Source organism: Phaenicophaeus curvirostris, chromosome 18 (assembly GCF_032191515.1).
Source record: "Phaenicophaeus curvirostris isolate KB17595 chromosome 18, BPBGC_Pcur_1.0, whole genome shotgun sequence".
NCBI lineage: Eukaryota > Metazoa > Chordata > Aves > Cuculiformes > Cuculidae > Phaenicophaeus > Phaenicophaeus curvirostris.
Genome location: NC_091409.1, coordinates 1,902,758 through 1,919,953, shown reverse-complemented (window position 1 = coordinate 1,919,953; position 17,196 = coordinate 1,902,758). Strand labels below are relative to the sequence as shown.

Below are 17,196 nucleotides of genomic sequence, written 5' to 3'. Positions count from 1 at the left end.
TGCTTTTGTCTGTACAAGGACACACGCCCTGTGCCCGGCTGGCACAGGGCAGGGACAAAACAACAAAAGCTTCCTGAAATATTTTCTGCCTTATTCTGTAACATGCACTTTGTGTTCATGAGCCTTTATAGGTGGCATCCCTAAATGACAGTTAACAGAGAGACATGAACTGTTTAACCCTGTGTTCCACAAAAATGCAAGCTGGCTAAGTGAGTGACTGTGGCTGTCTCTGCTCTGTCTTCAGGCACGCTACGTCCAGGCAAAGCTAAGTGTGCACGACCGCTCCCTCAAGGTAGCCACAGTCATCGAGAGCCTGGAAATGGAAATGGAGCTGCTGTGTCTCACCGGTGTGGAGGATCAGCTGCAGACGGATGTCAGACCCACTCTGGAGATGCTGAGAAATGCTGGCATTAAGGTCTGCCTAACCTAACGTTACTCCTAGCAGGAGCTGTCTGGAGTGTGTGGCGCTCTCCTAGAGACAGTTATTTGAGACAGTTTAGGGGCCCTGTCAAGATATACATTTCACCAGGTGCCCTTTGCGAATGGGAACACCAGGGCTGGACAGTGCATTTTTAAACATCACTTTGGGAACAGAATATGCTAAAAGTGGTACATGTTAACTAAACATGTGAAAGAATATCACCTTTTCTGCTATTCTTCCCGCAAGGTGCTCTGGTTACTTTTGCAGAGAAACCAAGCGTGCAGGCAGTGGGGTAGCTACAGGAGTCGTTTGGGCAATTGTTTCTCAGATGGTTGCATGAAACAAGATGGATTTGGATGTTTTGGTCGCTGGTAACAACAAACTCTTGTGCTGGGTTTGAAGCCCTGGGCTGTGAGTATTCATATTTTCAGTAGCCACTAGAGGGGGTCTGAGCCAAGAGAATCAGGGACGGAACTTTTAACTTTTTTTTTGTTTTTCCCCCCATCTTTCTGGGCACCAGCATCTGAGGCTCAGACACCTACGGCCCAAGCTGTGCTCAGCAGTGGGGGCACTGGTGTGATACCTGCTTAGTTTCTCTCTCTGGAAACTTGTCAGTGAGATATTAGACTTGCAAAAGGGAAACAAAAAAAAGCAGGCTCTGGGCAAGAAGAGCAGGTAAAAGGTTCTGGTTGTGGTCTCTCTGCTTTGATTAACAAAGTAAGCAGAAGTCTTGAGCCATGATGTGAATCCAGAGCAGGGCTGTGTGTTTGGGAATCAGGTAGCAAGTGGAATTCACTTGGGACAGGCTTCCAAAAGTGCTTTCTATTTGGAGCCATCCCTGTCCCAACAGGGACTTGAGCAGGGAATAGAGATGAGCATAATCAGACAAAGCTCCTTAGCAGCATTGTGGCTTTCTCACCCTGCCGTGTAATCCAGGCCAGCTATTCCAAAGCTGTTTCATTTTTTTTTCTCTTCACCTTGGCTGGAGTTAGTGTCAGGGTATGGAGTGTATCGTCGCAGAGCAAGTGCAGCATTTCTGAGCACTCCTTGTAATGGTATGTTCATTAGGATATTGCATGCAACGAGTAAATCAGGACTGAAGGCAGTCTTGTAACTCATTACAGGGACCATCTTGTTAAGAACAAATCTTTTTCCAACCTCAGTTTATTAAACAAATAAGTAGATAATTAAATAAATAAGCCTTTGCATTTTCTGTTTTGTGTTTTTTTTTTTTAAGTTTCATTAAATATTCTTCAGCAGTGTCTTAAAAGGATAAAAATACCAGTGGAAAAAAACAAAACAAACTCTTATATACATAGACTGTTGAGGGAATACTCTGCCAGGTTATAATAGGGTATTACTGCTGACATTTCTTTCGAATTCCCCTTCCCCCACCAGCACAAAATAAAAGGAGTAGTGTATATTTAAAAAGAAAAAAAAATCTAAAAAAAAAAAAAAAGCCAACCAACTTAGTCTGTTCCAGACGCACACATCAGCAGTGAGCTAACCCCAGTTGCATCATCCACATTTCAGGCAGGGCCATGAGGGATCTTTCTGCAGCAAGGCCTGCTTATTTCAGCGTTCGAGAAATAGCTGGGGTGGGACACATTAACACACGTGTCCACATTCTTTAGCTTGTGTTTTGTGGGTTTATCGGCAGAATATTGAAATATTGCAGGTGGGAAAAATGTTATATGTGGTTTGTAACTTCTTTTGCATTTCAGCCTCTTTAAAAGTTTTGCTTTCTTTAATCTGTAAGAATTTTCTTGTATGTTTTAAAATAGGGCTTTTTGAGAAAAATGATTTGTGTATTCTAACAGTCCTTTTGCATGCCTGAACTGGCAGGTAGTTCTTCTTGCTGTCCTGCAGGTGTGGTTGTTAAGTTTTGTATTTAATACATTCAATATTTGGATTTTAGGTGTGGATGCTGACAGGGGATAAGTTAGAGACGGCCACATGTACAGCCAAGAACGCACATTTAGTGACACGGACACAGGACATCCACATATTCAGACTAGTGAGTAACGCCTGCTTTCCCTTCTCTCAAGACTTGTTTGGGACCCCAAATTCTGGGTTGCTAAGATCACAACTATTTTCTAGAAGGTCCATTATATTTTTATTCTTTTGACCCAGCTTTCTATCCCCTGAGCTTTTTTTTATCTGACTGTGTGCTCTGAATAACTCAGAGTGCTGCCTGTCCGTATTACTTCTGCTCCCTCTGAGACTTGTTTGTTTGTTTTTTCACCCCAATGAAGCAAACCCTTCCTCACTTGCCATCTTTTTCCCCAGGTGACTAACCGTGGAGAAGCCCATCTAGAGCTGAATGCCTTCCGCCGGAAACACGACTGCGCTCTTGTTATTTCTGGCGACTCACTAGAGGTAGGCTCCAAACACTTTGGAGTGTGTTGAAACCAGAACACTGTGGTTGAATTGGGATTTTTTTTTTTTTTTTTTAAAGAAACTTTCATAGCACAAACGTCAGTGACAATTATGATCTCTGTAACTTAGGTGTGTCTGAAATACTATGAGTATGAGTTCATGGAGCTGGCTTGCCAGTGCCCTGCTGTCGTGTGCTGCAGATGTGCTCCAACACAGAAGGCTCAGATCGTACGATTGCTTCAGGAAAGGACTGGCAAACTCACCTGTGCAGTAGGTAAGGGACTAGTTAGGTAGGAGAAACAATGTAGGATGGTGTCTTTATTTTTTTTTCTTTTGAATGAACAGTCCCATGTCATCTCATGACACCTGCAGATGCTGAATTGGGGAATAGTGGGTTTGTGGGATGATTGATAAGATGAAATTTTGCATATAGAAACTTCAGTGACAAACTACTTACCAACATTTGGGGTGGTATCTTTGCAAAACTGAGCTTACACACTATCAGATAAAGTGCCATCATTAACCTCTGAGCTCTATTTCAGCATTGTAAGTATAATGGCACACTTACAAGTCAGATGAAGTGATCAATGGCCTTCAGTTCTTGTGTGCCCATAAAAAAACTTCTTAAAGAATTTAATTTCCCAATTTCTGTTTGAAATCCTGCTTTTGTTGATAGGGTTCAGTGTTTCTTCTAGTATTAGTCTGGTGCAAATGCCTTTACTACAGTTGCAAGTTGCCTCTCTTGCTTAACTACCAATGTCGTTTGTCTGTACTCTGACCTGCAGGTGATGGAGGGAATGATGTTAGCATGATTCAGGAGGCCGACTGTGGTGTTGGAGTTGAAGGAAAGGTGAGATAACTTCGTATTTAATAAATTCCTATGGATAGTTCAGGAGCTGGTTTGCAATTAACTCTTAAATGAATCCTCAGAAGTTTGGGCAATGAAGTGAGAAGCTTCCATGAGAATAATCGTCAGACAAATAGCTTTTTCATGAAAAATAATTTGGCTGTAAAGGAAACTACTGTTCAACAGAATTCAAGTTCATTATTTGGTGCTTGGCAGATTCCCTGAATTTGGACTATCATAGAATGCCTGTGTTTAAAAACACCAAAACTGATGCTCCACGTGCTGGAATTGTGATTACTCTAACATACAACCTACATGTACAATTAACCCAGTTGTACTAACTTAGAAAGCAGACTCTGAGTTAGAGCTCTGGTTCGTACATACAGAGCTGCTTGGAGTGGCAGGACTGAATTTGGCAGCAGTGGAAAGACTCTGCTTGCAGTGAGCCAAAACATTAAAATTGAGTGAACTTCTGAGACTGAAAATTTGTGTTCAAACCTGATTTGATAAAATTGTTATGTTAACATGCATGTTGTGAATCATAATCCAGAAGGTTGCTTAGAATTGGAGGCCAAGGTTCAAATGGGAATTCTCATATTTTTCTCTGTGCTTAAAGGCCATGGTGGAAAGCAGAAGTGCTGAGGTAATACTCTCCCCCACCTAACGTATTGCAAATTTTTTTTGGAAATCGTGTTGGTTTAAACTAAATAATAATAATAATAATACAATGTTTCTTTGTTTTTAATAATGAAATGATCTCACTGCTTTTATTTGCTGTCGTACACAGGAAGGAAAGCAGGCATCACTTGCTGCTGACTTCTCTATCACTCAGTTTAAACATCTGGGTCGTTTACTAATGGTGCATGGAAGGAACAGTTACAAACGATCTGCAGCTCTCAGTCAGTTTGTAATCCACAGGAGCCTGTGCATCAGTACAATGCAGGTAAATGGGCTGTCATGAGGGTTTTTCCAGTGGAGAGGTGAAAAAGCAACATCAAGAAGTGAAGGTTCTGTGTTTCATTCTGCATGCAACTATTTCTTCTGAAATGGGCTGGAGCTTGAAGCTGTCACTTTGATATGACAACACGCAACAAAGCTCCTGGTATTGGAGAAATACCATCAACTTTTCCAAAACTGAACAGTGTTCTACCTTAGAAAACACTGCTGTGATGTAGCATGTTGTTGCTGTTTAGTAATGCTAGGAAACACTGAAAATCTGAAGCATGACAACGCTTTTAAGTCTCTGCTGAGTGAATGCACTTATTTTCAGGTGTGTTTTAAGCAAGGCCTTCAAATAGCAAGACCAAAGTTAAGCAGCTGAGGAGGACCTGACTCAGACCTTGATGGGTTCCCACAGCTTGGTCTGGTGTGCTGTGGAGTGTTTGCAGCTTACTGCAGCAGCGTGGAGGCAGTCTGTGCCTCTCCATTTCAAAGGGAACCTTAGAAACAGATATGGTATTCACAAAATTTACGTTGCCCATGTGTGCAGAGGCCCAGTGTAACAAAACTGCAATTGCCAGTTGGCAGGGAGAGTTGAAAAGAGGTTTTTTTCTGGAGAGTTAGTGAGCCAAGTTCTGTTGCTAGCTGTGGTGACTTGAGTGAAAGTCACAGTCACAGGGACAGCTGTTACTTTTTGCGAGTGGCATTTCTGTGCTATAGTGTACTGGTATATTTTTTAAAAATACTGACGTTTTCTAAAGTAAAATACTTCATATTTTTGAGAAGGCTGGTTCTACCCTCTCCCTTTTTTAGAATAAACATGTTGGAGGGGGATGTGTAGAGACAAAAGATTCAAACTCAAGAGACCGCCTAGCTTACTCTGCAAGTGAAAACAAGAACAGAAAACAAACCTGTAACTTCTGGGGAAAAAATAATCATCTTGAACTCTTTGGAGTTTGTATTAGTGACTGTTAACCCTTTATGTCGTGAAGGCATTATCCAGGCATGAATATGTACACACCTGTCCAGCACAACATCTGGATGGCTTTGATCAAACCAGTGGGCTTTAGAGGAAGCTATTTATGTTCTTTTCTGTGGAATTACATTACAAAAAGTTTTCCAAGTCCAGCTTGCCAGTGTTTGCTATTAAACTTAGCTTTCATCCAAAGTTTGCATAGGAATTAAAAGGGTTGATATTACATTCTCTGTCTTCATTTCAGGAATTTGGAGAACCCACAGCAAGTACATTCCAATTTGAGCAGAGTATATTTTCAAGCTGTTATTTTCACTGCAGCATCTAATGCCTGAAAAGTTTTTCTTGTCTTTTCTAGGCTGTTTTCTCATCAGTATTTTACTTCGCTTCAGTTCCTCTCTACCAAGGCTTTCTCATCATTGGGTAAGAGCTCACTTTTTACTAGTAGTGTGGAAAACCTGTTCATAATGAGTAGATTTGGGCTAATAAACGTGCAAGGTATGCCCATCTTCACTCTGCATTTTTCACGACACTGCTTTGGAAGATGGATGTGATCCTTGTCCTCTTCTCCTCTGTGCTGAGCAAAGCCACCAAGGCAGCACAGGTACTTTTAGAAGCCTTTCCAAAAGGACACGTTTGTCACATAGAGAACATGAGAAGCAAGCCATCCTCCAGGAAGCACTCCTTTGGTCCTAATGAAAAGCAGAGGAACAGTCATTACGCTCTAGTACCTGTGCAACAGTGAGAGCCAGTGCACAGCTCCTGGCAGTGTCAGAAAGGGAGGGCTACCCAACCTCTTTAACAGGAGGAATCAGTTCCTGCCTCACATATACGGGGATTGCACTTGGAATCCCATGACTATATAAGCTTTCAAGTACATAATTAAAAAGCAAACAGCAAATTAATCTCTGTTGCCTTCTAATGCAAACAGAATCAAGCCTGAATTTTTGGGGTGTGGACAGGTCTGCCCTTGGCTACATTAATAGCCCCATAAAACCCGTTGCAATACTTGAACCAGTCATCTGTGTGAGTGTTTCTAATCAAAAGCCATTCAAAAAGAAAATCCTGCAGGTTTTTTTCCTACATGCAAAACTCTAATGTGTTCAGTTTTCAAGATTTTGTATTATCTACATCGTTTGGTGCTTCAAGAATACTGTATATCCTTTCTGAAGACTTATCATTTCTGTTTGCTTATCTACACCTTAGATAACTTACTGGTCTCCTACCTTCTTTCTAGGTACTCCACAATTTACACCATGTTTCCAGTGTTTTCTCTAGTCCTGGACAAGGATGTTAAATCTGAAGTTGCAATGTTGTACCCAGAGCTCTACAAAGATCTTCTTAAGGTGTGGGACACTCTTGTTTGTCTGTTTTGGTTCAAGGCAAGATCAGCATCTTGATTTGAAACTCCCTAAATGTGTAAAGTCAAATATATTATAGGTATATACAGAACTTCATTGTATGATTTCAAGCAAAACTATTCTAAAGGCAAATTTGAATTTACAGATAGAAACAGATTTCCTGACAGTTTATTATTGAATGCTACGCGAAATGTAATTTATTAAAAACGGCTGGTGAAATAGAAGTTCCATTCTGTGGGAAATTCTAAGTATTTAATATTACTGATTTGTTCCAAAACAAAGGGGAAAGAGAAATTGTCAGGGATTTGGCACTATCTTGAAGTCAGAAAAGGGGATGGGGGAAAGGATATACTCATTTGATGGAGGGGAGGAGATTATCACATAGTTTGTTGAACAGAAAGCTGCCTTGAGGGTGATCTAAAGGACCTAAAAGTTTGGTTGCTGTGCCATTTCTGTAGCTTTAGCATGCAAGTCAGATCCTTTTCCTTAGACACAGAAAACTCTTACCATAGAAGTATCAGGAAGGCAAATCTTGTCTTCAGTTTCCTTTTTTTTCCCTGGGAAATTTTTTTAAAAACTGGGATTTGCACACAGGGAACATCTTTCTTAATTGAAGGGTGGACTGATTCTTCAACAGATCCTTTCCCTCAAGGATTTCTGTTAAACAGATACTCTCAGAAGCAAAGCCTGTTTTTCCAACAGTCTGAATAAATCTCCATCTGGTTTCACTTGTATGTTGTCTCTTATGTCATAAACCACTAATTCTCCAACCATCCTTAGGCCTGGTCTAAACATAGGGGGGTTGTGCTGGTATAGTTGTCTTGGCCGGAGATGCTTTTTAAAAAGCCTGTCTGCCTTCAATATGATGGTGATTTGTATGTGTCTAGAAATATAATATTAATACATTCATATATATGTGTGTATACACACATCTCTTTTATTTCACAGTACAATGACTAAACTCCTGAGACATCTTTGCATTGAATTGATGGTGTGTGCAGTAAGGAAGAGGTTGTACTGTGCTGTGCAAGCTGTGAGCTTCCACAGTCCCAGGCCTTCTTTGCACATCATGAAAAATGAGAATAAAGAGGCAGTACCTCAGGGTTGGTTGAGTTGTTTTGTTTTCTTTCCAAATCACCTTCAAATTCTCTTTTATTAATTGCTGGATTGATCTGTAAGTGAATGATCCTAAAAGAAAACCGAACAGAGCTTTGTCTTTTTTCTCTGCCCTCTTTCTCCCCTCAGGGACGACCGTTATCATACAAGACGTTTTTAATATGGGTCTTAATAAGCATCTATCAAGGTAAGAAATCTTTTGCTTGTGCCTTTAGATGTCTAATGAGTACGGAATATTTATTTTTTTGTATTGCAGGAAGTTGAGTAAGGCATGAAGTGAATTTAGTAATGCATCCTTGGGTTAATGAATAAATATTGTTCTTGTCTCAGAAAATGTTGGCAGCAATACCAAAGGAAGAATTTATCTAAATCTAAATATTGGCAGCAACTGGTCAACCCTGTCGTAGGCAATGGGGTAGAAGTTCAAAGCATTGTGCCTCTTCCCATTGGGACCATCCTTTGTAATTTTATGCCAGTTCCTTTTAGTCCTTTAATTGTTTCGTCTTTAGAGTTGATGATTCTTCCCTTCTTTCAAAAAATATTGTCAAACCTATGGATTTATATGGGTTATTAAGTCAGCATGCAAAATACAGAAGCTGTATTGAGGGTTTTATCTAAACCCTGTCTATTAGAAGTCACAATAGTACTGGTTACTTCATAGTCATCTGTACTGAAGGAGTGGAGGTTCTTGATCATATCCCTTGTACTCTAATTAGGCTGCTAAAACACTTAAACAAATGCCTTAATTAAAATACGTCTCTTTTCCAAAAGTGGATGTAGTAATTGGGGTGTATGTCTAAGAAGGTCTCTTCTTTCAGTTTGACTTTTTTTATCAAGTAACCTCAAATTCAAGTACTTTTAATAACTGTAAATCAGGGAATCATGGAGGACATGAAAATAATGTGAAGCTATAAAGCTAATATGGCAAATGATTCTGTGACAGAATGACTCGGCTTCCAAAACTTCTTTATCAACAAGAGTCAGAATAAATATGCCAAAATAAGCAGCTATTTCTTACTTGTTTAATTGGTATTGCTGTTCTTAGTAGGAAGTGGATCCAAGAATATAAAAGCTCTGTTAGCGTTATCGTCTGATATGTATTGTGGTAGAACCCTGTGACAGGGATGGTGGTTTTCTCATGCTGTACAAACATGATGGCAAAGCCAAGGCATTTATAGAAAACTCACAAGTGGTGGAAAGCTAAAGCCAGAGGGTGATGCATTGAAGGAAAGATTTCTTATTGAGCTAAGACCACTATCTGGTTACAGTATTTGGTTAAAGTGACTTCACTTCTGATGTGCTAAATAACTAGAGAACAGCAGGCCAAACAATTGGGCTAGTTGCTAGCAGAGATGAGCCTGACCGAAAACTTGAGCAGTCCCAAATTTTGGAAAGTTCACAGCTGGATTTGAACTTTGTGGCTCAAGCTCTAGTCACTTGCAGGTTTTCCCTTCCGAAACTAGCCTAGTGTGATGGATGTTGGTGCAGATTACTCATGCTGCTAACATGACTTATTTGTGCAGGTGGCTGTGCGGGGCGTTGTGAGCGTTCCCTGGCTAGCCAGAATAGGAGCACGAAACAATTCATCATTAACAGTGCTTTAGTGTGTGCTCCTTTTAGGGGTATGTGTAGAGGAGAAATCTTGGCCAAAGTAGTGCAAAGAGAGGCTAACTTGTATCCTGAGCTTTTCAGCACCTTGCTTCCATCTGGGCACTGAGGCAATGCAGTAGGTTTTAGAAATATTTGATATCCTTTAGCTTCTGAGTAGTGACCAACTGCTTTCTGGGAGGATAGAGTTTCATGATGTTAGAAATCTCCAATTGCCAAAAAGCATGTATTAATTTCCTATCTCTATGTGTCTGTAAATATGATAGACTGTTATAAAAGTCTGCGCACCTCTGCTGTAACTTTTCCCTGTCTTCTCATCAGTTCTGTCTCCTAAATAGTAACTGATTCATTGTCACTACATTCATCAGGTTTCATGAAAAACAGTCCCAAGATATGACTGTGTTTCAGCCTTTCCAAGACCTAGCAGTGGGGTTTAGAGCTTAGACTGGTGTTCGAATAAAATACCCAAGTGTTCCATTCTCTTACAGGTAGCATCATCATGTACGGAGCACTCCTCCTCTTTGAATCTGAATTTGTCCACATTGTTGCCATTTCCTTCACATCCTTGATTCTCACCGAGTTGCTGATGGTGGCATTGACAATCCAGACGTGGCACTGGCTCATGATAGTGGCTGAGCTGCTTAGTCTTTCCTGTTACATAGCTTCTCTGGTCTTCTTACATGAGTTTATTGGTAAGGTTAAAAATGCCTTTTCTCCAATCAGTTTCTTTATGATCAGTTTCTTTATGCATAGTAACAGGACCACAAAGGCCCAAGTTGAACTTGAAGGCTGTGGATGAAGCCGACATAATTACAGTGTCAGTGTTTCTAACTAGAATACAGTCTATTTGATTTGAAGGCACTTGAAAGACATTTTATGGTTCCTCATCCTAGTAAATAATAGAGGACTTTAAGTTTGTCAGTAAACTGCATTCTACTCGGTGAATCTCATCCTTACTTGCAGAACCTCCCCACACATCAGCTGTCATGAGTAGTCTTTTGTTAGTCTCAAGTTCAGTTCTCATGGAAATATTTGAGCTTTTGTTGTTGAGTTGAAAGATTTCATGTTTTAACTGGGTGAAGTAGTGCCTCCTAAAATGTGCTTTATTTTGTCTGCTTCACTGAGGCATTGGGGCTCTTCTCTTAGGGTTTGGGTTTTGGTTTTTCATTTTGTGTTGTTGTTTTTGTTGGGTGTTTTTTTATTTATTTCTTTTCCTGGAACAGAGCTATTCCTTTTCCCTGGCTAAAGGAAGAAGGGAGAGGAATTCCAGATTCCCCCAGTAGCTGTCTAGTTGCAAATTCCAGATCTGTAGGGTTTGTTCCAGTTTTCGTTTGGGAACCACAAGATGTCACTACTACTTCCATCGAGCTCTTTGCTATACTCTGAAGACACTGAGGATAACTTCCCAGTGGGCTAGATCTGTGTCACTTGTATATAGATATACCAGTTCCGTTTTGAACGATGCTTCAACTATGTTTGCAGTGATCCTGAGGTATCATAATTAAGTTGAAACGCATGTTTGCTGGACTACCAGCAAAGTAGCAGAGGGCAACTTCCAGAGTCAGAAGATAAATAGTCTCTTTAAAGGAAGCTTAGTATTGGCAGGAGATGGTCAGCCCTGTTTCAGATGGGGTATGTATGGGTACTTGCCTGTGAGGAGTTGCATCCTTTACTGAAATGTGCTGTGCAGAAAGCTGTGTCATTTGTGGAAGAGAAAGGCAGAAAAGTGAGGAAACAGGGACTGTATGAGCTTTGTACTTGCATGTGGAGAAGGTGAGGCTGTCTAAGAAGTATTCCTAGATTTAATTACGTTCTCTTCCCAGAGCATACTTCCCATCTTTATTGACTTTGTGCTCTTTTCTTTATACAGATGTTTATTTCATTGCAACTTTGTCATTCTTGTGGAAAGTCACCGTCATCACGCTGGTGAGCTGCCTTCCCCTTTACGTCCTGAAGTACCTGAGACGAAGATTTTCTCCCCCAAGCTATTCAAAGCTCACATCCTAGGGCTGCTCTCCTTGTACACCAGAGACAAATATTACACATGGCTGAGAGAGAAAATCATGTAGTTGTTATATAATGAATACGTCTGATATTTGCATAAGGATCATGTGGTAATCTCTATTACATGCTGCTTTATTGAAAAGGACTTCACAACTGCCATGAAGGGAAACTTAACGATAAAAGGGAATTTTTTGAGAGTGGAGGCACTTGTTAGTTCATCCAGTTCTTGTCACTTTTGTTCAGCTTAACTGAGGTCAAGTGCGTGTAACTGCGATGACAGTGGGTATCTCATGCATGGTTAAAATTATCTGAAAGCTGCTAACTGACCTTGGAATTTACATTTGACCTATTTAAGTTACTTGTAAGTATCTGTGCTGTTCCTTGCATTGTGTTATTTTGTTTTATATTATTTATCTTTTTGATTCAAGTAGTTACATTCTTTTTACATCTTGGAAATCCCTTAATGTAGGTGATGCACTATACTGCTGACAGCTGATTCCTGATTTATGGCATGTTGTTTCCGTAATGGGGCTCCAGCGTGTCGGATCTACACACACTTGAGAATCTGAGCGTGTTTGAGTTTTGCTTCAGTTGAAATGTGGTCACCCTAGTGATTTTTGAGGTATCCAGCCATTGATAAATACAGAGAAACGTAGTCCAAAATTAAGAAATTCAGTTTTGTTTAGCTTTTGTGCTTCCTGTTAAAAGGAGCTGGTGACATGGTGGTTTTACTCTGTGTTTATTTGTATAGAAGAAAGTTATCTAAACTAAAGCAAATCCTCTTTGGAAAAGAAATTTGCAGTTGATCAGACTTGAAATGTGTCGACAACGTGAGAAGAGACTGGTACTGTTCCGCAGACAATGTGGCAGACGTGTCTTGAATCCTTGGAGACTGAAAGGAAAGGTCACAGAGCTGCTACTCCTCACAGCTACACAAAATCTGTTTCCTGTTAGGGTGAAACTGGGAAGATGAGCTGCAAATAGGCTGAGGCACTCCTAGGTGGATGTTGTTCCTGACATGCTCCCTGCAGAGAGCGGGTTTTTGAGAACCTTGCTCTAAAAACTAAACTTGAATCACAGGAGTGGAGTTCATACAAAGGCGCTAGGCTCATGTGAAGACCAAATCTATGTATTTGTTTTCATTTCCAAAAATGAAACTCAGTGAATTCTGGTCTTATGTTTACGTTGGCCCACATTATAACTCTGTCAGGAGAGCAACACACACTTTGGTTGCTCAGGAGAATGACAGCGTTATGAGAACTTTTTACTGTTGGGTCCTTGCATCAAACATGGATGAGCTTTTGTGGCAGCCATCCTCATCTAACGGCTGTTTAGTCTGTGCTAAATTAGTTGCTTGCTGTCTTGTTCCCACATCATAAAAGCCACCGTCAGAGCTGGCACTGCTTGGCGCCATTGGTAGTTGGCTACACAAAGGGACCGGGAACAGCAGAGCCCAGAGCCTGAGCCCCTTTCTCTTCTCTCAAGGCAGCATTTCCAGGTCAGGGCAGCCGCGCTGGTGTGAAGAGCAGAAGCCCCCTGATCATCCATGTGCCATACTGAACGTCTTTAATGGACTGGTAGCTTCTGTGGCCATTTTTACAGACATTTTACTGTTGCAAGGAGCACAATGCTGCATTGAGAGGTTTGATGTGGAAGTCAGTGGAAAATGGCAGTGGTGGTTTAAAAGGAGAGTTGGAGTTCATGTTGAATCATAGCGGTACCTCTTGAATCTTCAGACGTAAGGTAGCCATGGCTTGTGGGGTCAATGTGTAGCAATTGCACCAGGGAATGTTTTGCACAACCTGACCTGCCTTCCTTGCTCTTAGTTCTTGTGAGTCAGTATCGAAGAGGAGGGAAAAGCAAGTTCCAGAAGATTTAGAGAAAAATTGGATGCACTTCATAATGCATGTGGCTTGGAGAGAGAGGGAGGTGAAAGTCCATGTGACATTGTTGTTTCATGTAGAGGAAACTCATAATTTAGAAAATTATGTTTCAGAATCCTTCAGGAATAAGAACAGCAAATACTCTTTAATGTAAATTGCTGGGTTTTCTTTTGTGCCAGTCTTCTGATTAAGCTCTTCTCTGAAGTCTCAATACATAGCAGTTGCCTTCAGAAACAGGGTACTGACCAAGGAAAACTAATTCTTAATATTCGCCTTTTCATAACATTTTGAAAATTTGCCTTTCCCCCCCCTTCTCTTCTATTATTTTTTTCATAATAATAATACACATTTCTACCTATTTGATAAACCACGGTCCTGTTGGAAAAGGCCCTCTACTTCCTATAAAGTCCTATACGTCCCAGTGCTTTGTCTTATGGAGCAAAAGCAGTGCCTGAACAGCCCATTGGTGGGGGGCGCTGGGATAATGGCCTTTTTCTCTCATGCCACTTTGCCAAAAGATAGTTAATGTTGTCTTTAACCTGTCTTGCTACAGCTCCTGAATAGTGTTGGCCATGCAGGTGTTCTGGAGTCCCCAGTCAGCATTTGATTTAAGTAGATTTAAATATAAAAATCAAGAATTTCTTTTGGCAACTTCTTGTGACTGAGAAGTCAAGTTTCTCTTGTCCACTGGCAAACACATCACAGTACACATGTTTTAAAGCCCTGTCCCTATCGAGTGTGTATTAGTAGTTAAGCATCCTGCAAGAATAACAGTGCCATGCTACTGTATGTAAATATTTTAGACGTATATATGGTAGAGTTCACTGTTTCCTGAAGTCAATACAGTTTACACTGAGTGGACCATATTTGCAAAATACTAGCTTACACCAAGAAAGGGAGTGAATTGTCATTTTGGTTACATTTATTGAGTCGTAACTTTAATAAAGAACTCATACTTAGTGGAATTGATAGTAGTCTGTAGCTGTGTTTTGCGGTGTGAACTATATTCCTTTGCAGCTGTTTTTTTCGCACAAGGTTGTAAATCCAGGAAGTCATTTCTGTCTGGATGTACATGGCATTTTTTTTAAAGCAATCAGAAAATTAAAACTGCCATCTAACAAACAGCAGGAAAGAGGAATGATTGTTGTATTTTTTCAAATTTAGCACTTTATGTCTGCAATCTATTTCTCTTAAGTTATTTAAAAATGTTTTTAGAAGGAAAGTTTATTACGTATGTTCATACTTACTGTACATTTGAATAAATGGATTCTCTGCTGGAAATTTAATCTTTTTCCTCTAGTATGCTCATAATTTGTGCTTATTGGGAATGAAGCACTGTGGTTTTTTTCTACGTTGTATCTTGTTTGTAGACTTACTTAGTGTTCTTCCTATTCCTTTTTTTGTTTGGTTTATGTACTGTAGCAGTTCATATAACTTGCGTGCTCTGGGACTGCGCTCCGTGTGGTTCTCTAGGGTAGCGGTGTGTGTCTCAGTGTGCTCTTGCTTCCTGTGGCTGCTTTAGAGAAGCCGACGCTCTGTGCTGGTTAGTTTATGTGGAGGTTTTGTGACATGCACCCCTCTTCTGGTATCTCTGCAGTAATTTCAGGGGTGTCACAACCCTCTACTTTTTTTTCTTTACCTCTGTATTTGTTTCCTCCATAGAGCTTGTCCTTGTTTATCTCTGCAAACATTTGTTTTGCTCAGCTTGTAGTGCAGTTAAAATGCAACATTCTTTGTTCAACCGCAGCAGTTTAAATCCACGCAGACTTATCAGATGAGGGACATCCCTACTGTCCCTTCCAAGCTGATAACTGCATGCTGAGAGCTACAGCTGTGGCTGGACCAAACTGAGCAGCACCAAAGGTGTTTTCCTGTGGTCTACTGAACTATCACAATTAAATACCATGACAACCCCCCTGTCCTCTGCAGCTGCTGAGGAAAATTTTGTGATAGTTGAACTGAGTTTGTCAGGGAGCCCCGAAGTTAGATGGTTGAAACGCTAAATCTTGTCTTTTGGCTTTATCTTTTGAAGAAAGCTGCTGCTGCACCATCATGCATCCTTGGTTTGCACAAGCAGTGCTCTAAACCAGGTTTGTGAACTACTACAGCGTGCAGCTCACCGTCATTAGTTCTTTGCACACAACTGTTCGGATGGAGTTTAATTCACCTCCACAGTTGCCAGGGCTAGCCCTGAGCTGACTAAAATCGTCAGTGTGAGCTGGATGGGCTTTTTTATATTATTATTATTGGTTATTTCATAATTAGTAAGCTCTTTGATTTGTGTGAAATCCTGGGTTCTACAGCTTTGCCAGTATGGTCCATTACTACTGCCTACTACAACTCGTGTACTTATATGCCTTTGAGAACATTTTTAATTGCTAAAAAATAAATGTTATATTAATTTCATTTTTAATTGGGGAAATGGATTCTGGTGTCAACATGATATTTATTGTGATGCCGATGTTTTGTACCTGTCATCTAGTTAAACAACATGTAAATACTCTTGATTCAAGAGAAACATGAATGCCAGTTATTTATTGTTCTGTGGAATTGTATGTTGCAGATGTGTAAAAACTGAAAAGGGAATGTAAAACAAGGTGGAAAAATAAATTTTATGCAACTTCTCTACTTCATCCATATAGACCACGTATGATGAACCTGAGTTAGTCCTGGCCTGATCAGTCTAAGGTGTGTTTTAACTGAATTTAAACTGAATTGTAAGTATATAGTTTGAGCTGCATTGTGGGCCTTTAACTTGTCTACGTAGGAAATGCATAGCCAAGAAGTGGTCAATAACTACTGCTGATCAGCATATTTATTTATTTATTTCATATAAGCAGTTTTCTAACAGTCTTAACAGGAAGCGGGGAGGGGAGGATGTAGAATGTTGGGGTTTTTTTTTTCTTTCAAATTCTTGCTGTAAGCTTTTGCTGCCCTTCATTGCAATTTAAGGGTATGGATTAGCTCCGTGTGGAGCACAGAAGCTGCAACTGAGCCATGGGCAGCATGCTGGCCCCACTGCCCTCCTGTCCCTGCTCCACCTCAACCCAGCGAGAGGACCTGGCTGCTGAGAGTGCTCCGTGGAACTTCAGCCGCAGGCTGCCGCTTCACTGCTGCCTCTTCTAAAACCAGTTAGTCCCAGTGTACCAAACCATCCTGAGGATTTTAAACAAGGCCTGTAATTTGTAAATTAAGTTTTGAGAGACTTTGCTCGTTCAGGAAGATTTTGGTCAAACCGCTTTTGCAATTTTTGGTGCAACCTCAACTAGGGAGATGGTCGTTCCTGCTGGTATCCACTGCTGTGAGTTACAAGAAAGTTTTTTTGTTTGAAACATATATATGCTGCTCTTGAAAAAGCAGTGATGCAACAGCATTAGGAGCAGCTATTTTTGGAATGGTCTCATCACTTGAATGTTTGATTAAGTAACTGGCTCGGCACAGCAGCAGGGCTGGCTGCTCTGCTCTGGGTCAGAAATGGGAGAAAGGGGCAGCAGTTTAACACAGAATATTCTCCAGAGGGGGAGTTCAGTAACATTGATTAAGAACACAGTAAGACAGTTTTCTACTAAAAATGTATTAGAGCCATAAATCATTTTAAAAAAAAAACAAAACCAAATTGGATAAAGTAAATCTGTAACTTGGGTTCTATTTCACTAAAGCAGTGA

At 40.5% G+C, this 17,196-nt stretch overlaps 1 protein-coding gene across 1 annotated transcript in view; it reads left to right on the top strand.

Annotated features, from left to right (window-relative positions):
• Positions 1-16,164, top strand: part of ATP9A (ATPase phospholipid transporting 9A (putative)) — a 58,091-nt gene extending 41,927 nt beyond the window's left edge. Inside the window, exons 18-28 of the mRNA XM_069872038.1 lie at positions 245-415; positions 2,340-2,438; positions 2,711-2,800; positions 2,930-3,074; positions 3,586-3,650; positions 4,435-4,590; positions 5,918-5,982; positions 6,797-6,905; positions 8,166-8,223; positions 10,133-10,336; positions 11,515-16,164. Coding sequence (XP_069728139.1) covers positions 245-415; positions 2,340-2,438; positions 2,711-2,800; positions 2,930-3,074; positions 3,586-3,650; positions 4,435-4,590; positions 5,918-5,982; positions 6,797-6,905; positions 8,166-8,223; positions 10,133-10,336; positions 11,515-11,651 — 1,299 coding nt within the window. The 3' untranslated portion in view covers positions 11,652-16,164. The remainder of the gene's footprint in view (positions 1-244; positions 416-2,339; positions 2,439-2,710; positions 2,801-2,929; positions 3,075-3,585; positions 3,651-4,434; positions 4,591-5,917; positions 5,983-6,796; positions 6,906-8,165; positions 8,224-10,132; positions 10,337-11,514) is intronic.
• The last annotated feature ends 1,032 nt before the right edge of the window (positions 16,165-17,196 follow it).